This window comes from Nyctibius grandis, chromosome 4, assembly GCF_013368605.1.
Source record: "Nyctibius grandis isolate bNycGra1 chromosome 4, bNycGra1.pri, whole genome shotgun sequence".
Taxonomy (NCBI): domain Eukaryota; kingdom Metazoa; phylum Chordata; class Aves; order Nyctibiiformes; family Nyctibiidae; genus Nyctibius; species Nyctibius grandis.
Genome location: NC_090661.1, coordinates 21,311,014 through 21,325,882, shown reverse-complemented (window position 1 = coordinate 21,325,882; position 14,869 = coordinate 21,311,014). Strand labels below are relative to the sequence as shown.

Genomic DNA, 14,869 nt, shown 5'->3' with positions numbered 1-14,869 from the left:
AATGTTTCCATGTTCCGTATCTCATCATTGCTTTATTTAGACTAAGATTGGAGTTTTCCTTCAATTCTGCAATCCATTCATGGAAATTTCTGAATGCTTCACATTTCCTCAGTGTACACAGCTATTTGGACAATTTTTGACTTTGTAATAATTTTAAACTACACATTGATCTTTAAGATCATTTTACCCTACTAAACAACTCAGGTGTCTTTCTGCTGGCATTTACCCAAGCTGAAATTAGTTATGAAAGGCAGAAGCAGCTTAGGTCTGAAGAGAAGAGCCAAAACTGGCTTGAGCAGTTTTGTGTGAAGTCTGAAAGGCAAGAGTCACAATCAGGTCCATTTATGCATTCACAGAAGTTAGTCTGTGGAACATTTCCAGCCTCTCCCAAAACATAAAGAACCATGGGTGTAAATTCCACTTAATTCTTTCCTTCAAGTCTCTTAAACCATCACCGTTTCTACTAAATTTCATATGGGATGTCTAGGGTCTCGAGCATCGTGAGTCTTAGTCACAAACAACAGAGAAATCTATGCATGTGTACAGATATGATACATGTATAAGAGAAAGAGATGGGCAAAAATCCTTTTCTTCTGTACCTACTTTAGTTCATATCATAGATCATGTTTTCCTCAGCCACTCATTTCTTCCACTGAAATATCACCAATTCTCAACTACTTTATTCTTCAGTCATCTCACTTTTGGTGCAAGAACCTTCTTCCCTGAAGGGTGCAACCAGTTTTTTGCATAAATTGTCAGTTTCTAATCTCTTTTGAAAACACATTTTTTTCTCAGCCTTTGTTGATATCTTCACACTCTGGACTGGCTGACATCTGTGTCAGTGTCTTACAGATGTAGTGAGTATCCTTATGGCCAGAACGATGTTTTCTCGTTCATTTATAGAAGGACTTGCTCAAAATATTTTACCAATGATCTCACTAAACCATAATGTTAATCTCAACCACATGTTTCTCATTATTTTATGGTTTATTTCTCACTCTTATTTTTGTATACATAAATTGCACTACCAAGTTCCTAGGAATGCGTCATTACAATCATTTTTGCTGTAAACCTACCTATGCTATATTCATCAGCTGCACTGTTCCTGAATTTCTCAGTTCCTTCCTTCACTGCAGTTCTCAGAAGATGATCATTAGCTTCAGCTGAAGTTTAGGTGATGGTGAGCGATGGTACCTCATAGATCTATATGTATACAGCAAGGGAATAAGGCTTGTAAGCTTATAACTTTGGTCTCTAATATCATCTTTTCATCTTCAACTAATGTGTTAATATATTAAGGTGATGCTGGAGTCAGTAGCTCGGAGCACGTTTCTATCAAACACAATGGTTTGTGATCCTCTGGTGTCTTGGACAGAGGTATTTGGGACAACTGAAGATGACTATACCACCTGTGATCATCAGAAAGGTATGTAGATATACTCCAATAGAAAAAAACGCACAATGTCAAAAACTTAAAGGTGATTTAAATTTCATTAAGACTAATCATGCAGGAAACAGGCTATGGATTCTGAACCTGCTCCTGAGCCTTCTATTGTATGTATCCGATTTTCTAGTTTTACTGACCTTTTCAAGCACATCGCCAGCCATGCAAGATAAAGGTGCACAAGAAGAGCAGTAACAAGTAGTGGCCTTAGCTCTGTTATGCATTGTGTTGAACTGAGGCTTTCCCCTTATTTGAAAAGGTGATACACCTAATGCAAGCAGGAACTCCCACAGGACAGCATGGTTCATTAAGAGGGGCAGGACAACTATGGCCTCAGATTCGTGACTTCTTTTGTTTATCCTATCTACTTGAAATCCAGCATTTGTCACTGAAAACATTCCCACAATACTGAACTTCAGCTATATAACGGAAAAGTAATTTAATTTGGGAGATTTACAGTTCCTCAAATGCTCTGCAACTTTGTAATGAATATCAGTGACCAGATAAATACACACTAAGCTGGCAAAAACTAGGATTCTGAAAGCCACCAGAGAACTGTATGGTTGTAGAAATGCATCTGTAACAATGCAAGAATTCCCCACTGCAAAAGTTGGCAATGTAAAGCATGCAGTCCTCTAACTCTGCATACGGAAACCCTATGCTTTAACAGGCCATGCATCTCGTGGGGATACCAACTCTGTTTGAAGGAATTCATTCCAAATATCCTCGTGTCAGGCCAGGTCCCTGTTCAGAAGCTTAAGGAAGTGTTACTTGTTAGAAATCTTCTCCCTTCTAAACGGTTGTTTAAATTCCTAAACAGTCCTGATATACTCTTCTCTGCACTCAGGCTGAATCATTCAACAGGCTCTGAAAAGAAAGGCAGCACAAGCCACTCATGTTACTGAGCCAAACTTTTGGTGAGAACTAGGAAAAAATTTGGGGTTTATGCAACGTTTTTCTCTTCCAAAGCTATTTTTGTCTTTTTATATGAGAACACTGCTGGTCTTACGGAAAAGGTCTTTCCTGCCAAGGCACAGTTTGAGTGATAAAGAACAGAACTTTTCACATAGCTTCTGATGGTGCTAATCCATGACCACTGAGGACGTAGTGTTTTGTTTCTATATTGCTAAGTTTGACATATGCAGTAGACTATAAATGTTCTTGCTTCGGCTAAATGGCTGTATTTAAGGCCTTGCAGGAGTTGAATTTTTGTTTTTTAAAAAATCATATTGTTTTAGTATTAGTTTTCATTCCAACTTAGAATACAATTATAAATTTCATTTGAAATTATAGAAAACACAGAAACTATTCTGTTTTAAAATTTAAACATGCATTTTTACATATCTAATGTTATTCAATTTAAAGTTAATTTTGGATCAATCATAGAATCGTTTTTGTTAGAAAGGACCTTTAAGATCATCGAGTCCAACCATTAACCTAGCACTACCAAGTCCACCACAAGCCAGAACAATTCTTCTGTTGCCTTGATTTTTAGCAGAGATTTGCCTATTTTTCAATCTTCCACTTTTTTAAACAAAAAAAAAACACACACAAAAAACCGCAACACTGAAATTGAAATAATCCCAAGTGAACTTCTGATATCAGCAGATCAGCATTTGCCAAAGACAAAGCAGCCTGTCTGAGGCATTTTGACAATTTCTAGCTTTACTGCAGTCTGTTACTTGTTAAGAGTACAATGTCTGTGACTCTACAGCTGCGCAGCTCTGAATTCATCCAGATGAACAGTGGTGCAGCATCTATACCCCAGCAATTCTGTTGAATTGAACTCCACTTGTAGCTAAATGCAAAGGTCCCTCAGCTCTTAAGACAGTTAGTTTTGTGCAACAATCAGGTCAGACTGCCTCTTGCTAAGCAAAGCTGAGCTGAGGAAATAATTAGCCTTTTCTGACCAGGGTAGGAGCTATGTTTCTTCCTCCATATGTTTTCTATTGCTCAATTTTTGATGCTTTTAGGCTTTCCAGGAGTCCTTCACAGTTACAAACATTTCTCTCCCGAATCAAATTTAAACCAACATGTGAGTTCTCCTATCATTTCTTCCACAGCAGCGAAGGAGTATATTTAACATGTCTAGCACACACAAACAAAACCACTACTGCAGTGCCACCAGCATTTCACAAACAGCCCTTGAATAGAAAAGTTAAGTACTTTGCTCTGAAGTCAGAGAAGAATGAAGGTCAGCGTAATAACATTCAACCTACACTTTCTTCTGGTGACAGTAACAGGCTTAAGGATTGTGATCCCTATACCTTTTGAAAACCTGTTTGAACTTGCTAGAAACAAAGCAGAAGCTCAAGGTTGAACAGATGAAAAAGGGATGGCAAGACTGCCTAGAAAGAAACAGATGAAGACCACTGATTTACAGGCTATCGCTGGGGTCAGCTCCTGTACTAGAAAAAGCATGAGTACTTTTATGTACGAGCATGATGTAAGTTTCTACAGTATTTTCTCAAAAAATATGAAATTGTTCCAGCAAACCCGATCAGAGGCAGGACCATGGCTTAGAGGGACTTTAGTCTGGGACACTGCATCCATCCCCATGTTCCTATGAGAAGAACTAAAGGGTTAGTTCGCTTTATGGTTCCCCCATTGGTCATTTTAATGTTTTTATTTTCTGGCAATCAGAATATATCAGGATTTATATATATATTTGGGGGGCATATCTTTTTTTTTAATACAAAGTGGAGGAAGTTAAAATCTGTGACACTGAAAATATTGTGTCATTTTCATTTCTCCTCTTTGTTTTCAAGCACAGGGTGAAAAATGGAAAATAATACAGAAAATACACGGAATTTCTAGCTCTAAAAATTAAATCTTTATGCCTAAATGAAATATATCTTTTTCAACCAACAAAAAGGTGAGCCAAATTATATAGGAATGTTCTGCCTGCCCTATATTAAAAGTAGGTTACATATAAACAGACCATCCAGTATTGTTATGGCTGATAGCAGTATTTCCCCCCGTTGTAAGCATACATACTGTATTAACTTGCCTGCATATGCCATGCAGAAATCAGCATATCCCAGGAAAATCTGGACAGCTGTCTTTTATTTGGCCTGCATTCCTGAACCTACTGGAGACTTACTGTCTTCCACAGTTTTGCTTGTCACTACTGGTAAAACCAGAGCCCCCACAAGGCAGGAAACTCATTTCAGAAGTGTCACCTTAGCTAGGGGACATGAATCAAGTCTATTCATTGAAACAGCCTATGCAGCATGGGAAGATTACATCAACAAATGCCATTCCCTGAAGGCTGGACACTGCCCAGCACAAAAGGATTTAAATACCCAGGTTCAAGGATAAGTACAATAAGACAGTCAATGCAGCTGAACAGGCAGTGGAAATCACCTTAAAATGGTGGAAAGGGCAAGGTATGAGTTCTGTGTTTTATTGTCCACTCTCAGCTGCCCACCATCATCCTGCCAGGTATCCTCCTCCCTTGCCCTCAAGCTGTAGTTTAGGCACAGTTCTGGTGTGTTTCTGCCACCGGGGGATCTACCTGCCCCCATCTTATCTTACTGCATAGGTTTTGCCCTTATGTTTTTGCATGGTGGGATGAAATTCTACCTGCCCCTTTCTTTTTCTCTAAAAGAAAACCTGAAAATCTTTTGTAGAGCCTTTGTCTTTGGTTGACCTTTTCTTTCACAGTGGCACAATACTTTGGTCACGTCCATCATTTACAAGACGGGAAAGCCCCCTGAATGCTTAACTCTGATATGAGAAATAAAAGGCAAGAGCACACGCAAAGGCGAAGCCTTTGTGTCAGCACCTTTTAAATCCTCATCACATATGCAACAGTGCTTCAGGGGGCCCAGGAATATTAAAAAAAAACAAAAATGAACAAAACCGAGCCTTTCCAAAGCCAAATCAAACAAGGAAACTAGACCAGATGAGTGCTGTTCCATGAAAGAAACATGCTGTGCCATTTATATGGCCATATAAATATGGCCAGCAAAACTGATATTTATCACAATCAAGTAAAAGTTTCAAGACCAATGGCCAAAATATTTCAAGGTTATTCACTGTACTTGTGGAATGGCAGAATAAATAGTTCTGCTTTTCTTTCCTGTTGCCTTAAGATAGAAAAAAATGAGCAATCCAACAGTCTTGTACACAGAAAAACAAAGCCATGAGCTTGTCACTTGGCTGCGTATTGCACACAGGTGCAGTGAAAGGGTCTGGGCTGGCTTGCTGCTGCAGCTCACCGAGCGGGCTGTGAAACACAGGGCTGGATTCATGCCTAGCCCCACAGGGAGGCCCCTCTGCCGGTAAATCTCTCTAGCTGAGGACACAGTGATGTTCCAGTTTTACTAAGGGGGGCTGGAGGCTGTTGGCAGGGGATTAAATAAAAAAGGCTGCCTGGCCCAGAAAGGGATCAATTCAGCCTTCTGCTTTTCTTGAGCAGCCCCTGAAGTTGGGATTCATGTAGTGCTCAAGCCTAATTTTAAAGGTTTGGTGTTTTTTTTCTGGCAGAAGCCTTGTGAGGCTGGTGCTCCTAGCACTCCCATTCTCACCTCAGGAAGACTTCAGACTCTGACATAGCCAGGTGTGTGCAGTCTGCAGGGCTCATAAAGCCTATCCAATGTCAAGCTCATCTGATTTTCCTTTTAAATAAAGAGCTGAATAAAACCTGAGATCCAAATCTCTTCAAGATATGGGTCCCAAAAGTCAGACTCAGAGCTTCTGCTCACCTCTTGGCTTTGCTAGGATGTCACAGTAGCATCTCAGGGTTTAAAACACAGCATTCAGTATTACGTTAATTCTGTACGTGCATACATATGAAGATATTTATAGCATGGGAATGATTCATGAAAGCAACCACAAATTCCTCTGTAAACTTTTAGGACTTATAATTAGAAGTACTAATGACTTTACAGAAGCCATGTAGGATGCAAGATTCATATTTCAGTTACTCTGTCACAATTTCAAACTCTTTGAATTAATTTTACTATGGAAACTCATCCAGCCTATTTGCATCATTTTACACTCTGAACTGGCTGTCTAGACAAATGACAGATACAATTTACTTGGCTTGCAGTGCTATCATAACCTGTTTTGAATTACAATTTCATATAAGCAATGCCTAAAATCAAATGTTCAGGATTCATTTAAAAATGAAATAATAAATAATGGACGACTGGACTAAGAAACTGTGAAATATAAGCCAAGTGTAAGATGCTGTGAGATGTGAAAATAAACTAAACCTTCTCTGATTTCTTTACACTACTCTCATTCACGTTTGATTGCTTTTCTGTTGTTATTTACTATTCTGTAACTGCACTGCTCCAGTGATATAATAAATATTACAGATAATATATTCAAAATCAATTTAGAATCCTTAAATCTCCTAAAGCAATCATCTCTCAAGGCTGGCAGAAATCTGCTTAAGAATATCACCTGGAAGAAATTAGTAGTCATCCTTAAAAAGTTTAAAATCATAGAAGCAAATTCAGTAATGGATGAATTAAAACAGTAATTCCAAGATGCAGATTTGAATTCTGTTTTCCCTAAGCATTATGTGAATGGATACAGAAAGGACATAATTGTGCCATTGCCCATAATTCTTCCAATCACCCAAAAAAAGGTAGCTGCACATGCACAGACATCCAACAGAAGACTGCTATATTATAGACCTTCGCATGCATGTAGCAGTCTAGCTAAAGAAAGCAAAAGCAGAGCTGTTTAAAGAGTGTGCCCATCAATATAAGCCCAACCAGCTTCAATAATAAAAGCCAGTGTTTTGATTCTAGAGAAAAGCGTTTGAGTCACAGACTATGCGTGTTAGCTGCAGCATAGAGGTTTATCATACCAGGCCCAGATTTTACATTAGTAATAGTTAAAATATGTTTTTTCTAGAAACAAAATTAAATGTTTATTGCAAATATATACACATTTCTACACATTTTCCTGGTAACTGCATTGCTGAGGAAAGAAGTCTGTTAAAAAACTGGGCATTTAATTGGCAAAGTAGTTTTAGGTTGCAATTGCCTGGCAGGTTTACTTAGCTCTTGTTTCTCCAGTGATAAGTGTTTTAAGAGTAAAACATTTTCCAGTTTCTAATCTAACAAAAAAATATTCCCTACGATGACATTAACAACATTATTTTAGATGAAAGGAGTGAAAGACCTTGATGGAATTATAAGAAAAATTATAATAAATTAATGGTATTTACCCATCTGCCACAGAGTGTAGCCAGGTGTCTTTGTATGAGAGTACTTTCACATCTAAGACCCGAGATTATTTTAGTCTAGGAACACATCACTCCTTTTTATTGCAGAGTGATAATTTCTCACAAAATCTGTACTCTGACCTTTTTTAATTTTTTTGAATTGCCATTTTAAGAGGCGCACTTGCTCTTTTTTTCCCACATGTAAGCACTTTCTCTTGAAATGTCTGACAGAATTAATATGAATATTTGAAATACAAAAGTCTATGACAATAGGAGGCAGAAAGTTGCAAAAGGCAGGACTGATGTGTTCTAGAGGAACAAGGAAGCAAGACTGCAGTCATAACAGGAGAAGGAAGAGGAATTAGTTTTGGTTGAAATATGCTTATTAAAATGAAGTGCACCATGAGTTTTACATTGCAATGTTCCTCTTTCTTGTCAAATACATTGCAGATTCTTATACTTTCTGGACATCCATCCACCCAGAATACTGGAGTAAGCACGACGTCTGTGAATGGTTGCAGTTTTGCTGTGACCAGTACAAGCTAGATGCCAACTGCATTTCCTTTTCACACTTTAATATCAATGGCTTACAGTTGTGCAACATGACGCAGGAAGAGTTCCTAGATGCTGCAGGCATTTGTGGCGAATACTTGTATTTCATCTTACAGAATATCAGGATGCACGGTTAGTGTTCCAGAAATAAAACACAAAACAAAAAGCACTGCATTTTTGTGTTAATTTCACACTAACAGAAAATGTGGGATGCACAGCCTCAAGCACTGAAGAAAGGCAAAATACAGAGGCCACTTAGATACAGCGTTGAGGAGTACACAGAAATATGACAGGCAGAAGACAAGCTCAATGTGACTTTGGGCCTTGCAATCACACGCAGACCAGGCTCGTCTCTGTGAGCCAGTCAAATCTCCAGACACCAGCACCGCTCTCTCCTTGGCCTTTCTACTGAAACTGGTCAACCTTCATAATCCATCCATAATGACTGGATATAGAAAGACGTAATACATTGTTATTCCTGTAACTCAGAAAGTAGTGGAGGTTGCTCTGCTTCTTAAAAAGTAAGCAAGTTCTGCTTGGTGGGCTTATTATCAGTGCAGTAAGCACTGATAGTCCACCTCATTAGTAGTAGGCTTAATGATGCTCTTGAATGGAAACAACTTTAATTTACTATTTTCAACATTGTCTTGGAAGATTTATTAGTGCTTAAATGAATTTAGGTTCAAATGAATTTAAGTTATTGACAGTTTTGTCTAAGTGAAATACAAGTGAAATCTCTGCTGCAGATACCCTTTCTCTATATTCACTACTTCTGAAAGATTAATTAGTGTGTACACTAAGTTAGGGTAATTCTACCGGGGTCCATTGTGATGGGGTCAGGGTCCCCAAGCAAAAGAGTTTCCACTAAGCAAGGAAATTCAGGTCATTTCCCTATGCCCTAGCAACGAGAAACTGAGGAGCATTTTAGCTGCCTGGAGCCCTCAATGGCTCAAGCCTCCTCTGGCTTAGGGGAGTATTTGACCAAACTGGAGCCATAGGGCTGCTGGAAAAGGAGGAAAGGCTTAGGCATGCAGGTCGTGGAGGGCCCCGTTGGGAGCTGACACTGCCAGTGGCTCCCAATGGTGAGCAGGTGCTGGAGCTTAGCCATCCTTCGCTGGTCCCCTACCCACCTCTCAGCTGCCCAGCTGGGAAAGCGGCTGGCGAGGCACAGGGTCCGGAAAGGGAGAAGGCAGTGACCTGGCTACACAGTGAACATTGGCAGGGGGCAGGCTGAAGGTGAAAGGAGCAGGAGCATTGAGAGACTGGGAAGATCAGAGACAAGGCAGTGCATAAGAAAATATGTGGATAAGCCTTATCAAAATGAAGTAGGGTTGTGCAGTGACTGAGAATGTTCTCAATAGGACGGGTAAGACTGGGAGAGGTGAGCAAGACTAGAGGCTGCCGGAAGAACAAAACAACCCTGTGTTTTAGGTTGACACTGCTCTCCTGTGGGACTGAGAGCCATCTCTGTCTTCCACCCAGTGTTCATGCATCATGTCAGACAGGCCATTCAGAAGGAGATTATTAAATGCAGGACATAAGGATGTTATTAAGGGAGTTAAAGAATACAGAGCTGGGAAGAAAAGTTCACTAAGAAAATTAACTTTTTATAGACAGTGCAGAGATCGAACACTTGGCAGTAAATGAAATACAACAGAACATGCATATTCACCTTTACAAATTGCATAAGGCCTGTGAGGAAAGGCAGTATGTGGTCCAGTAATGCAAGACATTCCACAACATACTTAAGCAGTGGACGAAACTGTGGCTGCACAAGCAGGCTTAATTCTAGCTTTTCCCGATTCTGTATGCCAGACTCACAACATTAATTAAGTTCCTTGAATGCAGATTTGTATGTGCAATGTATTTATTTATGTGCTGTGAATGTAACGACAAAGGTGATACTGTCCAACTAATGCAGACAAGTTCCAGCCCTGTGAAGATCTGATTTCCAGCAGTAGAGATGATTTTTACCTAGGGGAAGGAGGGAGGGAAGACTGCAGGAGTAGTTCTAAAGGGCAAGGGGCTGAAAGAGAAAGGACTAATCTAAGTGTAAAAAAAGGGGGAAAAAATGTTATACAGATGACAGCAAAAACCAAATGGAAAGGGACCAGAGGGAAACGAAACTTAGTACACATGGATCATCTGAATAGAGACATATAGACATAATGTAAAGGGTAAGGAAAAAAAAAAGTTTTAAAAAAACCCCACCAATGTAGTCAGAGTGTGTGGAGTTAAAGTCAGGGAGGGACAAATCATTTTAGCAGCAGATAAGTTGAAAAATTATTTCATGGTTTTGTACTCTGCATTTTCTACAACTTCTATTCTGAGCAATATTCACAAGCAATGATGCAAAAAGTCAGGACTTGCATTTAAATTTCAGTTCAGAAGTTATTCTTATTCAGAAAAGAATTGAACACTGGATTATGTTTTTCCCTTTTAGGCATTTCCGTTTCTACTGATGCAGAAGAAACAAAGCCATCCAACAAGGACTGTAAGTAAACTTTTTTGTACATAATAAGCTCCATTCAAAAGGAAACACACTGTATTCAAAGATTAGCAATATTTAGCAGTTCAAGAGATTTCTAAACACAAAAAAAATCCAGGCCATTTAATTGTTCTCTAATGCTTTTCCTGAAATACCTGCAGTATGCAGAGAAGTAAAGATTAGCAGAGATCCCAGCATTTCTGAATTGGTATTTTGAAGGGAAGCAGGATCCCAGGAGCCTTTGTACGTTCACTGAGGCTACAAGCCAGGCACTGAGCATAGCAAAGCTGTTCTTTTGTGCATAGGTTCCAAAAGGGCAGAAGCACAGCTTCATTTCCATGAAAATACTTTGAATTTTTGCGGGAGGTGATACAGCTGGTGGACTAACATACAGTCAGACATACAGATCCTGTTGATCCTAAACACAGCTGAGCTTGCTGTTTATCTGCTGAGGAGGTAAATGGGTAAAGCTAGCAAAATATCAGGTGTCTGACTACATCTAAGCACAATCAGAATATTCTGTAATCGCTCAGTTCTGACCACAACCAGCTCTAATAATCTAATAACTCTCAATCAGCTCTGGGATATTAATGTTTCTGGCTGGATTTACCTGTGTTCCACATTAGGATTTAGGCAATGTGGGATACTGCTTTGGTCAAACCCTTCAGCCAATAAAAGAATACTGAACAAACTCGTCAACATGAAAGACTCCAGTGAAAAGAAGCAGTCAGAAAAAAATATATTCCAGAATACTGTCTTACCAATTCTAGCTGATGCTCCTTTGAGCCAGTAGCAGACTCCAAATATACTATGAAACCTTCGTAACTGAAAGCATAAGCCCTTCAGATAGCCCTGCATGTACATAGACATCTTGCTTCCATCTTTTTGTGGCTATCATGGTTTCACATGCAGCAAAATAAACTCCTGGGGGTCAGCTCTTAGGAACATAAACACAATGGGATATAAGAATATAAAACTGCAGCCCATCTCCACAGAAGTTCCCGTTTTGTTATTTTTAGCCTACTACTACTTATCCAGTGAAATGGATTTGTGGGTCTTCACTTTGTAATCACTCTCACAGCATTTCATTGATCACCCTCCTCACTAGGTGTGTACCAAGCAGATGATACAATTTTTTGTAGCTGCTAGAGTGGTGAAACACTGGAACAGGTTGTCCAGAGAGGTGGTAGATGCCCCATCCCTGGAAACATTCAAGGTCAGGTTGGACAGGCCTCTCAGCAACCTGATCTAGTTGAAGATGTCCCTGCTCATTGCAGGGCGGTTGGACTAGATGACCTTTAAAGGTCCCTTCCAAACAAAACTATTCTATGATTCTACAGTTGCATACAAGTGTCTTTAGCAGACTTTGATAATCCTTCCAGTTGCAGTCATTCATTATCCTCTTCTAATTGCTCTCTGCACCACTGCAATATTGAGACAGACACTGTTGAAGTCTTGGTCACTTGTGCAAGCATCTTGTCTGCTGAGGCAGTTTTGACTTTTTAGAAGCACTGCACAGCCTAAGCCAAGAAATCTTCAGGCTGCACATCACAGAGGGGTACATTTCCACATGTCTACAGAATCCAAGTATTTTGAACAGAGCATTGATAAATATTTCATATTTTGTTGTGCTGCAATCCATACAGTTGCATGTTAATTATTCACTTGGTTTTACCTTTGTGCTAGAAGTTTTTTGAAGAGATAAAGTTAGTAGCTCACAGTCCCACTTTGACTTAATGTTGCATGGTATTTGAATAGGTGACCTTTTGACCAAGTTGCCACCAGACTCAGGAGTTCCTTCTTCACTTCTCACGTTATTCTGCAGTTCAGTCCCAGCCCGTGATAAGGCATGCATGAGGGCAGGCAGCATCAACGGCCAAGAATGTCACAGTCATGGTAGAACAAGTAAGTACATATCAGAAACTCAAAACTAGAGTTAAGATTATACAGGCTATCTTGCTCTAATTCTCCAGCTCCATGTGGTTATCAAAAGAAGCTTTAATGACACCACAAACAAATAAAATTTCACTGAGGTTTGGCTTTTAAGTACTGCCAGCTCTCACGATTTTATCATGAGACATGAGGTACTTGTCATTTTTCTTAATGCCACATTTCTTTTTCTGTTTACTTTTTTTAAGTGCTTCTAGCTATCTTAGTGGCTGAGTAACTGGAAAAACATAAGTTGAAAATAACCTAAAGGCTCTAAATGCAGAAAAATTAATAAGAAACCTCAGATATTTTTATAATTGTCATTATTATTATTATTATTATTATTATTATTATTATTGCTGTCAGGACTTTGGGGGGGTCTGACTCATTATTTTTCAATGCTTCTGGTCAGTGTTGCAATTGAACATTCATTAAATGCCCAGCACCTTGATTAGCTAGTAACTAAGCTGAAGTTAAGGCAACAGATGCATATAACAGCTCTACCAGCTTTTTTAGTAGAGCCCCATTATTTCTAGCATATTCGGTGCTCAAACAAACTTCTGAACTGAGTGGAAATAGCAGAGAAGAGTCTAGCAATGCTGGGAAATAGGCTTTGCAAATCTTCATACTATTGTCTCATTTTCAGGCAAGCCAATGTTGCTTACAATCTTTCACTTAAAACACTTTAAATGAACTTGAAAATTGCTTTTAAAACATCGAGTTAAATACTGTGTTGAAGATCAGTGGAACAGAAGCTATGAATGACATAAACTTTGCAAGACAGTAAAATTCACTAATTTCTGGAGTGAAAAAAAAACAGATTCTAGCATCATAGGTGTTTGCATGACCCTGATTTATTTTTCCTGGAGCAAGTAATTTGAAGCCAGTTACAGAGAGACAATGCACTCAAATTTAGAAAGTTAAATTTAAATAAGTGCAATTGGTTTGTGAGGTTGACAACCCAATAGTAAACTGTACTTTAAATATAATTCTGTCTTAGTACTTTGGCATGAGTAAGAAAACATCTACTAAATAGGTATCTTCTTCCTGTTCAAGACCTGCAGAATTCTCATTTGTGGGAATTCGTACGAGACCTGCTCCTTTCCCCTGAAGAAAACAGTGGCATCCTGGAATGGGAAGACAGGGGACAAGGCATTTTTCGGGTTGTCAAATCAGAAGCTCTGGCAAAGATGTGGGGACAAAAGAAGAAAAATGACAGGATGACATATGAAAAATTGAGCAGAGCTCTCCGGTGAGTTAACAGGCAGCAGGGCCCCTCATTTCAGTTGACTTCTACCTCAGCATCCATTTTTCATAACTATCCTGAAAACTCAGGTGCGTGGGGGGTGCGGTGGGGTGGGTGACAGGATGTCTGGTTATTTTCTTCATGTTTTTTCTACAGGTCATGAGATAGCACCCCGTCTCCTTTGCTTCTAAGCAATATCATAATAGTAATTGTAAAGCAGTACAGAGTTGTAACTACTGATGACAACAAAGCTATCACACTTTACCTCAGTTGAGAATTTTAGACTATGTTTGCCAAGTGACCCCACAAAATGACCCTTATTTCTGCAGCAGTAACGCTGGTGGTTTCTTCTGAACTGTGGTAATCTTAGGGAAACAAAACCAAACCAAAACAAAACAAAAAAGAACACATTTCTTTGTAATCCTGTATCTTTCCAACAGTGGAAAGCATACTCCAAGGCACGTGGGGAAGTTTAAAGTCACAAGAGCAATTTAACAGAAAGAAAGGAACTCTCTGACTGTAAAGAACACAATGACTCATGTGCTGTTCTCCTCCCATGAAGTCCATGTAAAGAACTCCTCTAATGTGACTTCTACTTTCTCCATTGTTTTCTTTTCTTTTTCCCCCTGCAGTTACTATTATAAAACTGGCATTTTGGAACGAGTGGACAGAAGGCTGGTGTACAAGTTTGGAAAGAATGCCCACGGATGGCAGGAGAACAAGATATGAACTGCCCCATGCTTCCTCCTCAGCACAAAACATGCCACAGCCTGAATAATCCAGCTGCACTGGACACTTGAGGGGGAGTTTTTCTGCTCCCTCTCTCCCCTCTGCCGGTCTGGATGAATTCATTGTAGTCTGAATCAAGAGACAGACTACAGCAACAAAAACAGCACTTGAACTTTGGAGTTGTCTTCCCCTTTGTGCTTTCTGCCAAGCACTATCTCCTAGTACACTGTTAAGAATATCCTTACTGCTGCTCAAGAGATTAGGATTAATTTTGATATTTAAAACCTCCGTATC

The 14,869-nt window shown here is 39.4% G+C and overlaps 1 protein-coding gene across 2 annotated transcripts; it reads left to right on the top strand.

The window, feature by feature from the left end:
* The first annotated feature begins 1,302 nt into the window (after positions 1-1,302).
* ELF5 (E74 like ETS transcription factor 5) lies at positions 1,303-14,575 on the top strand. 2 transcript variants are annotated; one of them, XM_068399184.1, is made up of 7 exons: positions 1,303-1,426; positions 2,069-2,074; positions 8,082-8,315; positions 10,627-10,677; positions 12,508-12,576; positions 13,657-13,852; positions 14,479-14,575. In XM_068399184.1, exons 1-7 carry the CDS (start codon positions 1,303-1,305, stop codon positions 14,573-14,575), a joined length of 777 nt encoding a protein of 258 aa, XP_068255285.1. The 2 variants fall into 2 exon arrangements, with proteins under 2 accessions (XP_068255285.1, XP_068255286.1); XM_068399185.1 differs by lacking the exons at positions 2,069-2,074; positions 8,082-8,315; positions 10,627-10,677.
* Positions 14,576-14,869: the final 294 nt, after the last annotated feature.